General features: G+C 40.3%; 1 protein-coding gene and 1 long non-coding RNA gene across 2 annotated transcripts in view; one reads left to right on the forward strand and one right to left on the reverse strand.

Annotated features, from left to right (window-relative positions):
- Positions 1 to 2,237: 2,237 nt before the first annotated feature.
- The window catches only part of mtch2 (mitochondrial carrier homolog 2), a 34,939-nt gene continuing 18,387 nt past the window's right edge, over positions 2,238 to 18,789 (reverse strand). Inside the window, exons 5-13 of the mRNA XM_086106477.1 lie at positions 13,249 to 13,305; positions 12,222 to 12,279; positions 11,882 to 11,933; positions 11,740 to 11,799; positions 7,366 to 7,459; positions 7,198 to 7,245; positions 7,038 to 7,105; positions 6,882 to 6,957; positions 2,238 to 2,856 (exon numbers count right to left, since the gene is read on the reverse strand). Of these exons, the coding sequence (XP_085962603.1) occupies positions 2,770 to 2,856; positions 6,882 to 6,957; positions 7,038 to 7,105; positions 7,198 to 7,245; positions 7,366 to 7,459; positions 11,740 to 11,799; positions 11,882 to 11,933; positions 12,222 to 12,279; positions 13,249 to 13,305 (600 nt within the window). The 3' untranslated portion in view covers positions 2,238 to 2,769. The remainder of the gene's footprint in view (positions 2,857 to 6,881; positions 6,958 to 7,037; positions 7,106 to 7,197; positions 7,246 to 7,365; positions 7,460 to 11,739; positions 11,800 to 11,881; positions 11,934 to 12,221; positions 12,280 to 13,248; positions 13,306 to 18,789) is intronic.
- LOC147207102 (uncharacterized) lies at positions 16,415 to 17,576 on the forward strand. The gene is made up of 3 exons (XR_015100400.1): positions 16,415 to 16,851; positions 17,308 to 17,364; positions 17,437 to 17,576. It is a non-coding gene; the product is annotated as an uncharacterized LOC147207102 (long non-coding RNA).

Raw genomic sequence — 18,789 nt, forward strand, 5'->3', positions numbered from 1 at the left:
TCATATGTACTACGACTTACTATACGATACTACTTGAAAAAAAGTCTCCACTTTGCTGTTGAAATGTGAGGGGTTTGTGAAATAAAACTGAGACCAACATAAATCACTGCCAAATGTTTGACCTACAAAAAAATAAAAAAAATATTGAGAGTAAAAAAAATTCAATAAAAAACAACTGACACAATCTGGTTGCACAGGGATGTGCAAAACATTCAGCTCAGCTGAAGGACTTTTGAAGCTCCAAGCATTTGCTGGAGCAGCGTCCGCATGACACACTGGGGGTATAGCACAGTATTGGTCAGAGTCTGAGGTTTCAGTCCAGCCGAAGCGCATGCTTTTAGATAGTGTCTGGGAAAAAGTCTTATTGATGTACTTACTGGACATGCGTTTTCCATTCTACACACTATGGTTTGCATGTATTTGTTTTAAATTGTGTACTCTGCACTGATTGCACTTTTCGCATTCAATATTAAATAATCATTTGTAACAAAATTTACTTTCGAGCGTTGTTCTTGCCTTCTCTTTCCTGTTTGCCTGAAATGATCAAATCCTCTTTTCACCTCAAAAAATAGCTGCAACGTTTTCACATAAATCCTCTTTATAGAACTTTTGACTCATAATTCAAAATTACTAAGTAACCAGTACATCATTTGTCTTCAGGGAAACCTGAAGACAAATTACCAGGTGTCCGTTTCACAAAAAGTGTTCAACAAACTGTCTAATGCTGAACTCTGAGTTGATCTACTCTGAAATAGGAAACTCTTTTGAGTTTCCGGTTCCAGAACAGCAGATCAGCAATCACAAGAATATAACAGGGGAAATCCACTGCCTATTAATAATATTAAAATACTGCTGTTGGGCTCTAGGGAGCCTTCATTCTTTCAGTCTTATCAATCTTGGAGGGAAGTTAAGTTCTTGATAATGTCCACGTTGTGCCATCTTTTCTCTACTTGATGTTTGTCTTCACTTTGTTCAAAGGTATACAGTGATCCCTCGCTCTAACGCGGTTCACTTTCATTTTTTAAATGCTTTTAACCCTTTAAATCAGAACGCATCGCCAGCAATGTGTGTCGACAGTAATAATAATAATAGATTTTATTTATAAGCGCCTTTCAAGACACCCAAGGACACTTTACAATAACAAAAAACACAAAACAATACGGGTTGAGCAGCGGCAGCCAAAACGCGCCAGCGTTCAGTATTTCCAAAAACTATTACAGTGATCCCTCGCTATTTCGCGGTTTGTTTATTGCGGCTTCAGTGCATCACGGATTTTTTCAAACATATTCATAAAAAAAATAAATTAAAAAATCATACACATGGAGTACAGTACTGTATATGTTGCTCTATGTGACTCACTGTTGTTTTGCTGACTTTCGCAGCTTCTCACGGACCGTTTGTGGACTTAAAAAAAATAAAATTAGATGTTTGGTGGTCACTACTTCGCGGATTGTATAGTTATTGTTGAAAAGGTTTGTTTTCTTTGTAATTGGGCCTGAAAACAGGATTTGGTCTTTGATTTCATTGTATATGTAGTTAAGTATTGTATAATAACTGTAAAAAAATAAAGTTCACGACTTCACTTATCACGGGTTCTTTTTGAAACGTAACCCCCGCGATAAACGAGGGATTACTGTACTGTATTTCGGAAGTTTTCTTGGAGACTTCCCCTGACCGACTCCCTGAAACAATGCGCTGTGGAAGTTCTCCTCAGACCATGATTTGTGCTGTAAGATGCAACAAAAGTGTCAGGAAAAGCCTACTGAACGTTTATTTGGGGTTAAGAAGCACTTTAAACGATGGTACCTGTGTGCCGTCTCCTATTTTGAATGTTGAACACTTTATACATTTTACAGTCTATCTCAAAGATTTTTTTTCCTCCCAAGTGAATTGAACAGACTATAGATCACGTTAATGGAGGAAACACTCCATCTTTTGACATTTGAACAGGAGTTTGTTGACTTCTTGTATCCCCGGTAACAGGCAGCAGAACCAAAGGTTTTATCCTCAAATGGTTTGTTCTGTGATGGTACTTTCTGTCAGTGTGTGTTTTTTCTTGTGGGTGGTGGGATAGCATTTTTAGGACGATATCCAATACTCATAAAAAGTTAGCGAGGTTTAGCCTTTGAGTGAAATTTCAGAACAAGCCCAAAATGCGCGCGCACGCACGCACACACACACACACCACTTGAGGCAGATGTCCAACTTAAATTCTAAAGGCACATTTGAAAAAAAACTGGACACAAAGTTTACTTTTATTAGGTATTAGAATCAGCTGATTGAAGCACTTGACAACCGTCATAGAAAGATCTGGAGTTTCATATGCATGTACAGTACATGATTGGACAATGATCATTCTTATTCCACAATAATACTACTAAAAAGGAAAACAGTAACACATGCCAAACCCATTTGATCATTAACATGTTAGACATCACATGCAATATGAAGCGCGTTTTAAAAAATGTGTATTGTCGAGGAATCATGTATGAAAAGAAAGATATTGGGGACGGGCGCTGACCGATCAACCTGTCATAACATTTTGAGTTTTTCTTTGTTTTACTAACTTGGTCCATTAAATTCCATTTAGTGTCATGTTCTTACAAATCCGAAAAACTGACTTGGAAATTCTTTGTAATTTATAAAGCATACAATATGCTTTAAATCGGAACAAGTGCATAAAAAAGAATGGACAGGGAGCCCCCGCAGATGAGACTTGTTGGATTTGTTTTACTTGCATTCGCACAACTACCGTTGCCTGCTTTTCTTTTAAAAAAATCTTTTCTGATCAGTTGAGTACAGCTTTCCTGCTGGAAGTTTCCGGAAGAATAAACTGTTTCCTCTGCTCATATTGCCCTGGATTTAAAAAAACAAAACAGAAAATCATTAGCTGTGGCTGAAAATCAGGAAACACGTTACAAATTAAAACACAGGTGGATTTGAAATATGATTTTCAAGGAGTACCAGACAGTGCACTGAAGGCACTTTCATCTTCAGTAATACCTAGCCTGTGATAATTATTAACTCACTGATGCTTGTGAAAATGGTGTTCTTTCATTCCAATATGATATTTAATGTCTAAGACTACAAATTTATGTATAATATGGTTGTTTCGGCATAATTCCCCCACAGAACTAAGGACCAAAAAGAATGTTGCACCCGTATTTCAAAGCAATGAAAGTTTCCACACGCAGTATCTTTGTTCTTCGGCTCCACAATAACATCATTTTCGCTGCTCACGAACCATTATGAAACAAAAACATCTTACCTGATCTTATATTTTGTATAAAAGTAGGTTCCTGAGACTATAAACAGCATCATTATTTTACGGTCACACAAATATTTTTTTTAAACACTTGGTTACCTACATCGGCACATATCTTTTTTTCCCCCTTTTGTATTGATCACAGATAGGACAGAATACGAGATACCTTAGCACTTTATACTTGTGGATATTCTCTTAGCGCTGTAGCAGCCAGCTAATGCAGGATTTCTCAATTATTTTTTTATCGCTATCACCTGTGAGTGCTTTCTCATTTGTTTATCGGGGGAGGAAAAAAAACCACCACACATGTACCCTAGTTACAAAACATGAGAAGAACAACAGATCCGATAACGCTCCATTTAGCAGCTTCCCTTTTCATATCTATGCAGATAACACCATATTTTCCGGACTATAAATCGCTCCAGAGTAGAATTCGCACCAGCCATAAAATGCATCATCAAGAAGAAAAAAAAACCATGTAAGTCACACTGGAGTGTAATCGCATTTTGAGGGGGAAATTGATTTGATAAAATCCAACATCAACAACAGACATGTCATCTTGAAAGGCAAATAAAAATAGAGAACAACGGCTACATAAGCGTTCGATATGCTAACGTTACATGACGCATAAACAACGAACAGAGAATGTACCTGGTACAGGTCCTTCTAAAAAAATTAGCATATTGTGATAAAGTTCATTATTTTCTGTAATTTACTGATAAAAATTTCATATATTTTAGATTAATTACACACAACTGAAGCAGTTCAAGCCTTGTATTGTTTTGATATTGAGGATTTTGGCAAAACAAAGGAAAAAACAAAAATACCTATCTCAAAATATTTGCATATTTCATCCGACCAATTGTTTTTAAAACAAAACAAAACAACAAGATAACCGTCAAATAATTATGTTCGGTTATGCACTCAATATTGGTCGGGAATCCAGAAATGTCTGCTTCAATGTGGTGTGCCATGGAGGCAATCATCCTGTGGCACTGCTGAGGTGTTATGGAGGCCCAGGATGCTTCGATAGCGGCCTGAAGCTCACCCACAGGGTTGGGTCTGGTGTCTCTCAACTTCCTCTTCACAGATTCTCTTTGGGGTTCAGGTCAGGAGAGTTGGCAGGCCAATTGAGCACAGTCATACCATGGTCACTAAACCATTCCTCAGTGGTTTTGGCACTGTGAGCAGGTGCCAGGTCGTGCTGAAAAATGAAATCTTCATCTCCATAAAGCCTTTCAGCAGATGGAAGCATGAAGTGCTCCATAATCTCCCGATAGCTAGCTGCATTGAACCTGCATTGGACCAACACCAGGAGCTGACATTGCACCCCAGACCATCACTGACTGTGGGTACTTGACACTACAGGCATTTCCTTCTCCGGACTCTGGCACCTTGATTTCGGAATGATTTGCGTTCATCCGAAAAAAGTACTTTGAACGACTGAGCAACAGTGCAGTGCCGCTTCTCTGTAGCCCAGGTCAGCCGCTTCTGCCGCTGTTTCTGCTTCAAAAGTGGCTTGACCCATTTCCTGCATATGCCTGTGCACGGTGGTTCTGGATGCTTCTACTCCAGACTCAGTCCACTGCTTCCACAGGTCCCCCAAGGTCTGGAATCGGTTGGGAGGTTTTAAAAGCCTCAGGAATGGTTTGCGGGTGTTTAGAGTTCATGTGTTAATTCAGATGATTAGGTTAATATCTCCTTCAGAGAAGTGTTTTTCAATCTTTTTCAAGCCAAGGCACATTTCTTTCATTGAAAAAATCCCACGGCACACCACTTGTTGAAAATGTGATAAAAGCTTATTTTAACAATTAAGTGTTATATATAATAATGTTATTATAAACGTTTTTTTTAACACTGAAAAATAATGCTATAACACCTTGAATAGGACTCAAATCAACATCAATCCAATGTATTATAATCTTTCAGATTTATTCTGACTCAGTGTGATAAATGGTTTGGATGAACACAGATCCTGGAAGCAATTGATGAAGACGCAAAGCTCTTCTTCCACAGCTCTCATTCTTTCTATGTTTTTAGTTTTGACAGCACTCAGGCTATTTCTTTAGCAGCTTTCGGTCCAAACATCTCCATTGCAATGGCTTTGCAGGCACAGACATACACATTGGATAATTTCCCATGGCACACGTGGCAATCTCTCTGCTTTAGTGTACCTTTTCATGATAAGCTAATTTTTTGAGACAGGAATTTTGGGTTTTCATGAGCTGTATGCCAAAATCATCAGTATTAAAACAATAAGACCTCCTTTTTTTTCTTCTTTCTACCCACAATCTTGCTGCTGTAGACTGTAAATTTCCCCAGAGTGGGACAAATAAAGGATATCTTAAATATCTTAAATATTTCAGTTGGTGTGCAATAAATCTAAAATATATTAAAGTAGAATTTTTATCATTACATTATGGAAATTAATGAACTTGATCACACTATGCACATTTTTTGAGAAGGACCTGAATGTTCACGTAACAAAAGGGGTGTTCACACAGCAAGATTTGCTCCGAGAGCGTTCGCACGTGCAAAGTTACACCGGTGTAGCTCCTGAAAACAGCTTACTCTGAAGCGAATTTAACCCACCTCATGGAGGTGGTTAAAAAATTTGCTCCGGAGCAAATGCTCGTTTGCAGGGGGAGTAGCCTCGCTACGCATGAGAAGAGTTGATTACATACGGCTAGAATGCGTTGCTTTCGTGCTCTGTCTCTGAGTTGTTTGTGTAGTTTGTTCACACCCCCCCCCCCCCCCCCCCCCATAAAATTTATTTTGTGATTTCCTCTCTTGATTTTCTGTTTGGCGCATTATGTTTGCTTTTCTGAGTGTCATTGAGGTCATCGTTGATTTACGTTTTCGGGGGCGGTCATTGAACGCCTCTCGAGCAGAAGGCACGGAGACCGAGAAGGACGTGCCTGTCCAGTAGTTGCTTGAGTTGTGTATGTTTTAAAAAGAACCAACACGACAGCTCTGTGTTCTATCGTTTTGCACTGCTGCAGAAACTGCCATGTGAAGTGGGGCTGCACCAGAGCTGCACCGGGGCGAACACGCTCAGAGGCTTTGTACGTGCGAACGCTCCACAAAATTTGCTCCAGTGTAAGATATAGCGCAACAAAATACATCGGTGCAGCACCGATGTAAATGTGTTCCGTGTGAACACCCCTTAAGTCACACCCTTGGGCCAAACTATGAAAAAAACTGTGATTTATAGTCCGCAAAATACGGTAGTTACATTTTTGAGCATGGATACCAGCAAATCGGGGAACACATTATACATGGATAGAGAGAAAAAAAAGCTTTTGAAGAGCGATTTTGGGGGGGACGGATCATATTTGAGAATGTATTATACTTAAGAAATTATGGTGATGTAAGCATATGGAGACATGTATAGTTTTCCAATTAGGAACAACACCATTCCAGATGTCAGTCTTAAGCCTCGTTTCCACAACGGTAGTTGCTTGTCTCGCCACGGTTGTACTATCTTACTGACAGGTTTTCAAACCGAGGTACGAGGAAGTACGAGGTACAACTTGGGGGAGAGGGGTCAGCTGGAATTCCAAGCAGCTCAACCATCATCAATTAAATCAGGTTTAGAGACAAGAAAAGAGCTGACCTCTCTGCTTAGATGTTTCCAGCAGTGCACCCAGGTCGGATATACTGATGCATAGGGGGGAAGACCTCCAATGAGCCTGGGAGGAGGAAGAAAAAAAAAAGTGTGAATGACAAAAAGAATGTAAAGAAAAAACCCAAATCGCTCCTGCTAACTCACCCGCAGTTATTGACAGCCATGAGGTTTGACACCAAAACAAAAGGGTATGTGAGCATGCTGGCAAAGAACTGTATATAAAGAGACAAAAAGCATTATGTTGTAAACTTTTTAAATACAGCAGATTGTTTGAATAAAATGTATAGTTATACATAAGGCTTACCCCTGTCAGAGCCTGAGAGCAGTTCTTGATTTCTCCTGTGTGGCTCATCTTAACAGAGAAAAATAAACTTAGAATCCTATACAAACAGAACTCCAGGAAGAAAGATAAAAACTCAACCACAGGAAAATACATTTTTTGTTTGAAAAAACAACAAGAGCAAATGTATACCGAATCATCAATCGCATAGGTGTTGATGAAGTGAGCCAGCAGGTTACAAATCCACAATGCAAAGACATCTCCAAGGAGACGAGGGATCAATCCACTATGAGGAAAAAGTAAAAGTATTTCAGTTTGTAGGAGGTGTGCGTGCATGCGATTTGGACATACAGTGCTAAACATGAATCCCCTCCCAAGAACTGAAATGGCAAGGCCAATTCTTTGATTTTTGTTGCATACCGAAGGCATCTGTGTTTCTGGTCAAAAGATGAATGAGACAAAAGTTGCCAGGCACAGTGATAATTTTACAGTTTACCCTAGCGAGTCCCAGGGACTTACTGATCAGAAAAGTACGAGTCCCATGATGCATTTCGAGAGTCCCAAATTTCGAATTCTGAAATGGTCTACTTATTCAATTGCATATGATAATAACACAAACAACAACATATACATACAATTATAAACAAATGCTGCAAAAATTTAAATAATTCAGTAGCAGGCCTGAGGATTTCAGAAATTCACGGTAACCGTTTTTCGGTTCAGTCGGATTACCCAATGGGAAACCACGGTAACTCATTTTGGGTTCCGTAAACGTTCATCATGGGAACCCATTTTTCTATTTTGACTGATATTCATAATCAAGAATTCTGAAACTCAAAAGAATACGTATGTTTCAAGGGTAAATGTTTGAAAACTATCAATTAACAATGAACATTACATCAGCAGCTGTGTATTCCAGGTTTATTTAAAAAAAATGGATCAAAATATGGTGTAGTCATATGGCATCACGAATACAGCATACCACAAAATCAGAGTATTTTTTCCAATCTCACACTGCAAAGATTAATTTACTGGTAAGTATTGATGTGGCTTGACATCCTCTTCCCAAGACAATACATGTGTAATCTACTATCAATTTGACGAAAAAATCTAACACACGTCATCATTAGTTCTACCAACAGTTAACATTAGAATGACTACACCCTCATGACGAATGTGTTATTCCTTAAATGACCATGCTCCAACCAGTAAATTATACAATAACCAATACTGTTTCCTAATATTTTTCAAAGCGATAGCCTATAGATCTAATGACCAACTTGCCTCGTGCCTCTCGTCGTATCTCGCTCTCGTGTTCTGTGCATACGTCTCAGGTGAGTTTAGCGATACGCCCTTCGGACGATTCATACGAAAAGTCAGACTGGCATTCCCATTTCTTAAATGTCGTAATTAGTAGTAGACCTTGGTGAGTTTTTTTCGCCGCCATCTCAAACTTTCATCCGCGCGATTCCTCAGTTTGCGGACTAAAATAGCAACCCGCATGCGCACATAACGTTATCTGTTCCGCCCCCCCACCCCCAACAAAACAAAACAAAAGTAAATTAAAAGAAACACACTCACACACCAAACCACAAACACCCATACAGATACAGTGAAATCACGTTGATCACACAAGAGAGACTTGATCGCGTACAGTCAACTCATGTGCGGTGACTTCTATGGTTAAACGATTTTTCGGTAACGTCAAAATGACGCCACGGAAACGACACGCTACCGGTAATGATCGTTACCGTGAAATCCTCAGGCTTGCTGTAGTTTTTTTTGTTGTTGTTGTTTTGACTGAGAAATTTCCCTGCGTCCCAAAAACGCACATTATTTGGAACGGGACGCAGAGGTAACGAGATGGCTGCAGGCACTGTAAGTGAGGGAACTCCCTCTGAAAAGTACCATATATTAAGCCCTATAAAGCGCACCGAAAAGCATTCAATTTTCTCAAAAGTCAGCAGTGCGCCTGATAATCGTATGTGCTTTATATATGGATCAATGTTTGGATTTCTTGGACGTAGTATTTTAGTAAAGCGCTGTGTACCCGCTCTCTATAAATAAAGCCGTATTGTATTGTATTCCTTAGTGTAGCTCCCTCTAGTGGATGCATAACGCAACCACAGCCACTACTGTAGCTTCTTTTCTATGCGCCTTATAATGCAGTGCACCCTATATACGAAAACAGCTTTAAAATGCATTGAAGTGGTGCCTGATACTCTGAAGCGCCTTATAGTGCGGAAAATATGGGAAGCTTTTTTTTGTCCATTTCTCGGTGATGACATACATTTTCAGTAATCTGTTGTTCAATTAGTACTTAAGAACGTATTGCTAGATTGTCACTGGTGTTCACTGCTCCCTCTAAGCGGCGCATAGAGGGAACTTGGCTGTGTACTTAGGGTCTTTATCTTCCTGAAAAATTAAAGTCTGAGGTCAAGATCACTGTGGAACAGGTTGTCCTACACTAGAACATGCGTCCATTTTCATTCGATCATGACTCAAATCCCAATTCCTGCCACCGACAAATATCCCCATAGGACAACGCTACACCGACCATGCTTCACCGTCGGAATGGTCTTAGATTAGTGATGCATGCAACTTAACATCTGGCTTTCAGTCAGAGTTTAATGTTTGTCTCATCAGACCAGAGTCTCTTTTGGTCAGAGAGCATTTTAAGTGCTTTTGGGGAAAACTCCCGGCGAACTGCTACGTGCCTTTGACGAAAGAGGGGCTACCACATCGGCCCAATTGATGGTTCAATGGTTTGCCGTCTGGAAGGTTCTGCTCTTTCCACAGAGGAATATTTGGGCTCTGACAGCGTGATTATCAGGTTCTTGGTCAACTGTGGGATTCTATACAGGGAGCCAGGTGTGTGCCTTTTCAAATCGACAGCCAAGTGAAACACATTAAATAGTATTAAATTCCTATTAAATAGTAGAATCATTCTCAGGGATGATCAGAGAAAACAGTTTGCACCTGGGTTCATTTTTTTTCAAGATTCATGACAAAGGCTGTGAATATCACCGCAAGATCTGATTACCGTATTTTCACGACTATAAGGCGCCATTAAAAGTCTAAAATTTTCTCCAAAATGGACAGGACGCCTTATGATGCGGAGCGTCTTGTCTATGCGCTGAGTTCCAAAACCTGACTGACAGCCGACACGCTGTTTATATAGAGAAAAGGCGGAAGTGACTGTGGACAGGCATGCGGCAAAGAAGTCGGCCAATCAGTGAAGGGTGGGCGTGTATATATATACACACATGGAGAGCGAGAGAGAGAAAAGGCAGATGTGAGTGAGGACAGGCATGCGGGGAAGATGTCCGCCAATGAGTGAAGGGTGGGCGTGTAAGTGGACGCTAAAGGTACGCCCCAAGCAGGTACCAACACCTGTATAGAGTGTGGCTATGTGCATTGTTGCAAAACAACTTTGGTTTTGGTTTCTAAGAACCCCCGAAAATAAATTCTACAAAGAGACACGCCTACGAAGCTCAGTTCAAACTTCAAGCCATCGGTTATGCTTTTGGCATGCGTGCCCATCTCACAGCAGCGGTGAAAAACCAAGTCAAGCAAATGAACTCTGAGCTTGCCGTTATTCCCGGAGGCTTGACTAAAGAACTCCAACCGCTGGACATCGGCATCAACCGGGCGTTCAAAGTAAAGTTGCGAACGGCATGGGAACAATGAATGATCGATGATAAACACAACTTTACAAAGAGTGAGAGGCAGCGCCGGGCGAGTTACGCCACAATTTGCGAATGGATTGTGGCTGCTTGGACGAACGTGTCTGCTTGCACTGTTGTTCGGGTTTTTGGCAAAGCCGGAATAATTTCTGTGGAGCCACATGGCAATGAGAGTGACTGACAACGAGAGGGAACACGGCGTTTTTGATGGATTACCGGTACTTGCACAATTGTTCAATTCTGATACAGAGGATGAGGACTTTGATGGATTTCTGGGTGATGATTGATCGAAAAACGTGAGTACATTGTACGATGGCTAAATAAAATACAACGGAACTCAGTTTTCCGTTGCCTTTTTAAAAACGTGTTTTTAGCTTGTATCTGTATGTCTTGGCATGCTACCGTATGCTACAAGCTAACGTGTTTTTAGCGTGCGCGCATGCATGCCGTATGTTTAAGCTGGCGTATGTTTTACCACTTTAAAATTGCGCCCAATAATACAGTGCGTTTTGTCTATGTGTAAAATACAGAAATAGCACCCATTAATGAGACTGCGCCCAACCATACGGTGCGTCGAATGGCCGTGAAAATACGGTACTTCATTTTTATTTCTTAAAAACAAATTCAAACATTTCAAAATTTTTTCCTTCCACGTCATCTCGGGGGGGAAAAAGGCATTTAATCTACTTTGAAAAAGGCTTTTATGATCATGTTGAAACACTGCAGTATGGTAAATACTTTCTGGATGCAATGAATTTGGCTCTGCCTCAGTATACCCACAAGCTATTTATGAGGATCGTATAGTCTAATATACTATTCTCATCATGTGAGCTGACGGGTTATGTGCGTCTGCTTGAATGAATGAAAAGAATAACCGTACGTGAAGAAGCCCAGCATGCCTTCCTCTCTGTAGACGGTGATAATGGAATCAAAGACGCCGCTGAAAACAGATAACGATTATTTAGAAAACACTCAAGCCGATATATTTTCTCAAGATAGTGAGGAAAACAAAGGAATGTTACCTGTATTTTGTTTCTCGTCCAATAAACTGCACCATACAACGCAATGTAATCACTGAAAGACAGGCCAGAGAAAATGAATCGGACAAACGGAATTGAATCAACTCTCTTGAATCCAACGAACATGTTCAAACAAATGATACCTACATGAATGCCACAGTGGAGTTAAAGGTGAATTCAAGACATAAAAACAATTTCTTTGCAATTATATAATCGGAATACTATTTTTAGACCAGCGGGGGCATTGGAAATATATTATTGACCCCCCCGCCCCCCCAAAAAAAGGCCATGAGTTCGCCTTTAATGTTAAATCAACTCAAAATTGACAGCAATATTTCCATACCATGAAAGGGATGTGTGACGACGGTGGCAAAGGAACGAGCTATCATCTCTTTGGTTGTCTGTGAAGATAATTACAAAACCCATATTTGAAACTGGCAACGTATTCATGAATCTCACTAAAGCAAGCACCAGCAAAGCTCGAAATATCAACAATGTAAACATATCATTTGCAGTTGTCATTGCCTAACTTAATCCATCAATTACTCAACTCAACTTTATTTATAGAGCACTTTAAAAGCAACCACCGCTGCACGCAAAGTGCTGTTATTGAATGAAATTCAGACATACAAAAACAAAGACAGTTAAAAATTTTTATAAAATCAAAACAATAAACAACCTAAAACACTAAAACAATGCTGAGTCAAAAGCCATTGAATAAAAATATGTTTTGAGATGAGGTTTAAATATCAACAGAGGCTCACATTTAATAGAATGTCATTCCAAAGGTAGGGAGTGACAAAAAGACCAATCCCCTCTAACCCTGCACTTGGTACCTCCAGTAAGTGTCTGTGTGAAAATGTTGTATTTCTGGATTATACTAAATATTCATTTGCACAAATATGAATAATATCAACCATCGCAGTTTTGAAAAAGTTTTATTATTTTTATTATTGTATAATATCCTATAATGTACAGGAAGTGAACTATGATTTTTCAATGTCTTTCATTGTTGTAAAATCCTTGGGGGGGGGGTGAATGGGAACTCCCTCCATCCATGGCCCCCCCTCAAGATTTTTTATTTTTCCCAAGGTGTTTCCCCCCCCCCCCCCTTTCTTTTTTTTTTGCCCTCCTGTGGGGTTAAGATCAGGGGACCTTGTTAATATTTGGCAACTGAAGCCCTGGAAGACTTTTGTGATTGAGTGCAAAGTGAATTAAAATTGACTTGACATGATGAAAAGGACTGATTACTGTAATTGAAACAGGAAAGATATTGGTTAAATTCATAAATTCCTGTACACTGGTTTTAAAATTGCCATTTAATGTACAGGAAAAGTCGTGTAACCATTCTTGCAACTAATATGATGTACCTCATTAACAACATGTTGTAAGGAGCCATCCACAGCCTTCTGCTGACCTGCCAGAATCTGCACAAGGGGAAAAAAATTCAACTCAACTTTAGGCTATTAACAAAACAGAAGGTGAAAATACTACAAACAAAAACAGATTCAAATGCACATCTTGGACAGTGCCTCATGGATTGTAAGAACAGAATACAGGCCAAACATCAGACAGTTTGCTTCATCCTGTCGCTCTCAAAGACTAATAAATGAACTATATTTTTTCGTATCTGTATATGACACTAATTGATGAAGCTTTGTAGGTGGAATTCTTTCCCATTCTTGCTTGGTTTACAGCTTCAGCTATTTAACAGTCTGGGGTTTCTCGTTGTATTTTACGCTTCATATTGCGCAACAAATATATTTATTGGATGACAGGTATTCATGATGACAGGCAGTCTAGTACCTACACTCTTTTACAACAACGCCAGACTGTTGTAACACGTGCAGAATGTGGTTTGGCATATTCTTGCTGAAATAAGCGGGGGCGTCCATTAATAAAAAAGGCTGCTTGGATGACAGCATGTTTCTCCAAAACCTGTATGTACCTTTCAGCATTGATGGTGCCTTCACAGATGTGTAAATTACCCCAAAGCATTGGCATTAACACAGCCCCACACATCACATATGCTGCCTTTTGAACTTTGTATCCATAACAACAGGTGGTTCTTTTCCTCTTTGACCCGAAGGACAACTTGTACAATTTACAATTTCAAATGTGGAGTTGTCAGACCAGAGCACTTTTCTAGTTTGCAGCCGTCCATCTTAAATGAGCTTGGGCCCAAAGAACAGAGCATAACTTCTGGGTGTTGTTGATAAAATGGCTTTTACTTCACATAGTAGAATTTCAAATTGCTCCTACAGATGTAGCGCGAAACTGTATTTACTGAAATAGATTTTCTGAAGTGGTCCTGAGCCCATGTGGTGATGCCTTTTACACATTGATGTCGGTTTTGGAGGGTGTGCCGACAAAGTGATCGAAGGTCATGGCCATTCAATGTTGGTTTTCGGCCTTGCCACTTACATGCAGTGATTCGTCCATATTTTCTGAACCTCTTGATGGTATTATGGACCATAGATGACGAAGTCCCTAAATTCCTTGCAATTGTACATTAAGAAACACCGTCCCTATACTGTTCGACTACTTTCTCGCACAGTTGATCACAACGAGGTGAACCTTGCCCCATCTCTGCTTGTGATTAACTTAGCTCCTCTTATATGCACTGTTTGCCAAGAAAAATTAGGCAGATTTTGATGGTCTTAACATTTGTGAAAACATGAAACTTGCCACAAACATTATGCTTGGCCAAATAATCAGTATTTTAGTTCATTTTCCAGTTTAAAAAAATGGTAGAGTTGTGCCCTCTCCAAGTTTTTAATGAAACAACCCAGGTTGAACATTTCACCAAGATCTACCAAAGGTTGGAGGCACATATAACAGCCCAAGATCTATGAGAAAAATAAGCCTCTAGAGCAGGGGTCCCCAACCGCCGGTCCGCGGACCGGTACCGGTCCGCAGGGCATTTGGTACCGGGCCGCACAGAAAGAACTTGCCTTAATTCAGTTTTATTTATTTCGGAATACGAAAGATGTTTTATTTTGAAAAATTACCGGATTCTCCGTTACATCCGTCTGTGTCATGCTTGACACACGTCAAGCCACGCTTCTGCGTCACGTGACCGATTACGCTATAAACATAATGAATAAAAAATGAGTTTAAAAATTGCTGGAGATCGCAAATGACGGCGTCCTTAAAAGTACGTTCGAGCCAACTGGATTAAAGTTATGGCTGAATATTCTGAGATCGCCACAATAGCACTGTTGCTATTTCAGACATGCTACCTGTGTGAGGCGGGGTTTTCTGCAGCAACGGCGACTAAAACAAAATTACGAAGTAGACTGGACATAAAACACACACTTGAGGTGTCATTGTCTCCTATTACCATGAGATGGGATCGTCTGGTTGCAGAAAATCAAGCTCGGGGCTGTGGTGAGTCGTCATTTTCATGCATTTTGAATTTGCATTGTATCGTATTTTGAAGGCATTAAACATGACCATCGCGATATGAGTGTTGCGGCCAGATTAGACGCTCCTTGTGTTTATTATTATATTTCGAAAACACCACCGTTTTCATGCAGCTCATACCAGATTATTTTGTCGTATTATTTCCGCCACACCTTAAATGCCGGTCCCTGAAAATATTGTCTGACATAAACCGGTCCGTGGGGCAAAAAAGGTTGGGGACCCCTGCTCTAGAGCACAGGTGTCAAACTCCGGTCCTGGAGGGCCGCTGTCCTCCATGTTTTCAAAGTCTCCCCGTTGCAAAACACCTGATTCAAATGAACAGGTTTATCAGCAAGGTCTGCGGAAACCTGACATTGAACCTGTTCATTTGAATCGGTGTGTTGCAACAGGGAGACTTTGAAAACATGGAGGACAGCGGCCCTCCAGGACCTGAGTTTGACACCTATGCTCTAGAGCAGGCATGTCCAGGAGGGCCTGGAGGGCCACTGTCCTGCCGGTTTTCCATCTCTCCCGGCTGAAGCAGCATGAGAACGATCCTAATTACTGTATTTGAATCATGTGCATTGCTCCAGGGAGATCTGGAAAACAGGCAGGACAGCGGCCCTTGAGGACCGACATTGGACACCCCTGCTCGAGAGCCATCGTCAAAACTCAAAAGGAAGTCGGCTATTTTTAACTTTTTTCAAATTTTGCCTGATTTTGCAGGGGTCATATTTTGTTAAAATAGCTTTTAACTCATTTACACCCTTTGACGTATAAATATGTCAATTTGTGCATAGCCGTTCCCTCCCCATGACGTATTAATACGTCAATCACGTGTTTTCATGGGGGAGGGTGCAAGAGAGTCCGATGCAACTTCTCACCACAGGATTAGGCTTGACGGCAATGTTAAATAGCAAAAAAATGGCCATCGGGTGGCAGTGGTGCAAAAATCAACCAGGATCACGCAGCAGAAGTAGTAGAAAGGGCGTACAGTGATGGAGGGGCGTATGTGGATAGTGGATTGGAACATTAGCAACTAGCAACGATGGAGAAAAGGAAATAACTAACTAAAAATAATTTATTTTTCGGTATAAAAGCGTCCTCGAAACAAAACAACAAACAAGATGGTGTTTGTGTGGAAGAGAAAATGACGCTTCGGTCACTAATCGAAAGCGGCACCCGTCAAACGAACGTCGGCCTGCACAAACATGGCGTGCTACACGCAGCCCGCATAGCTCACGCCGAGTTTCGAGTTCATCTGATGAAGATGAACTTGCTCCACGTCAGCGATCATCGCTTGGCAGAGCATTTTGTGCCTCCCGATGCCCCACGTCGCCCACAAATCGTCTCCCCGGCGACTTCCAGCGATGACGGCAAAGAGGCTGCATTGCTTCGCATGGCCGACGCCGGGCACACGTCAGCGATTCGTTGGAATCGTCTCGTAAAGACGACGGCGAAAATGATGAATTGGAGAGCGATTTGGATCCCGATGTCGGACGAATATGTGCCTTCGGACATAACGGAAAGCAGCTGAGAGTCCTCGCCAGAGCCGCTGGAACGAGGAGGTAACTGCTGACTAGCTTGCAAGTTCCCATTCAAAACTTCATCACTTCTTATGCCTCCTCAGTCACTTTTATGCACCGCTACATTCCCCGCTATACTATGAAGTTGCCAGTAACACTAATCATTTATGTACGGTTGATGCGTCTCGTAGATGTGGATGAAAATATGCGCCGTAAATGCGCTGACTTGCATGTCGCCATAGGTTTTCAAAAAACAAACAAACAAAAAAAAACAGGACACATTTGGTCCGCTCAGCTCTGCTAAAACCACTCGTGTTAAATTCATATTCCATTTCATTTCAAATTGGATGCTGAACAACGTGGAATGAATGGTGTAAATAGCAGTGTGCGAGCATGTATGTGTGTGTGTGAGAGATGTTGAAATGTAAGTGGAAAGCAACAATAAAAAAAATAGAAAAATAAAAGTGTGGTAATTGTACATACTTCTATAAATTACAGATTGTCCAACCAGAAGCCAAAAGATGACGACTCCTCGCTTTGGTGGTGGAAAGAAAGGTAAATAAAATTATTGTACCTCACTCTGCAGCAAGATATATTTGCAACTTTTTATGTTTCTATAATTTATAGGTCGTGCATCTGGACGTGGTGGGATGAATCGATGTGGTGACAAACTGGATGGAAGCCAAAAACCATCTTCTCCACAGCTGCACTTTTGTTCATAGTTCAATAGTTTTGTTGTGTGCAAATAAATTATTTTGCGACAAAAACATTATTTGTAATGTTCTTTTGTAGGAGGAACACATTATTGAGGCATTTGAGCTGCCACAAAAGCAAAAAATAGTGTAAAACTTGAAATGATGCTTGAAATGCATGCTTTTACAAAAAGCTCATTTTCTCTGGATTTCTGCAGAAAATCGGCATTTTCCATCAAACTTAGCAGTTTTCTAATGCTGATTGCCAACGAACGGAGAAAGCTTGAAACAAACTTTTTTTTCTGCTGAAAGAAGAGAGTCTCACCTTTCTTTTGACAGGTTGCATGTATATATAGCCATAGAACAGAAAATTCTGTGGGCCTTGCAAATCAGTCAAAATTCAGTAAAATGTGAGGGATTGAGGGGGTTGCTCCAGTGAAAAGGGGTGGTATTCAATGAGTTAATCTGATGTACTTCATTTTCAAGAAAATTCCAATTCCAATGTGCCAGTGTCCCAACGTTGCAAAGGCTGTGAAGAAGAAATTTTCGGCAAAGTCAGATTTTTCACTGTCACAATAAAACCTGCTGTAACATGACTCAGATGATCCTATTTTCTCAAAACTTCATCATCACATTTGATGATTGTCCAGGCCAGAGACATTTTTTAACTTATTTTTCAGTGGTAATGCCACCAACTGGCTAAAGGAAATAATTTGCAATGAATATTGTAAGTCTTGTTCTCCTCCAAGGTTTACCAGATCTACCTCATTTTTGCTTGGAACGGTGTTTATGTTTTCATGATGGGAAAACACATTTTAAGGGGCTAAACATGCACATCAGACCTGGCAAAATCAATATGTTCTTAGTTTATAATATTATACTGTAGTTTATAATAGCGCACCGTACAAAATTTGAAACTAAAAGCCCCAGTTGTACGTTTTACCTAAATTGACAAAAGTTGAGGTATATGTAAGAGCCCAAGACGTACAAAAAAAAGTCTCTTCTTTCACGCTTGGCCCCATTTTTGGAATTTTATAGAGGTCACATTTTTAAAAAAACAACTCCTGAAGATTTTATTCAATTGTCTTAAAACTGTGGATGTTTCATCCTAAGATGTTCATTCAAGATGACCAGGAACACCACATCTTTTTATTTTGCCAAATGCTGTAGCGGTGGTGACACGGTTTTTGCCTCAAAAACTAAAACTAATTTTGATGGTGTTAACGTTTTTGAAAACATTTTAAACTTAGCACACATCCATGCTTGGCCAGTTAATCACTATTCTACG

Source organism: Hippocampus guttulatus, chromosome 3, assembly GCF_054856545.1.
Source record: "Hippocampus guttulatus isolate MCC_2025c chromosome 3, RoL_Hgut_1.0, whole genome shotgun sequence".
NCBI lineage: Eukaryota > Metazoa > Chordata > Actinopteri > Syngnathiformes > Syngnathidae > Hippocampus > Hippocampus guttulatus.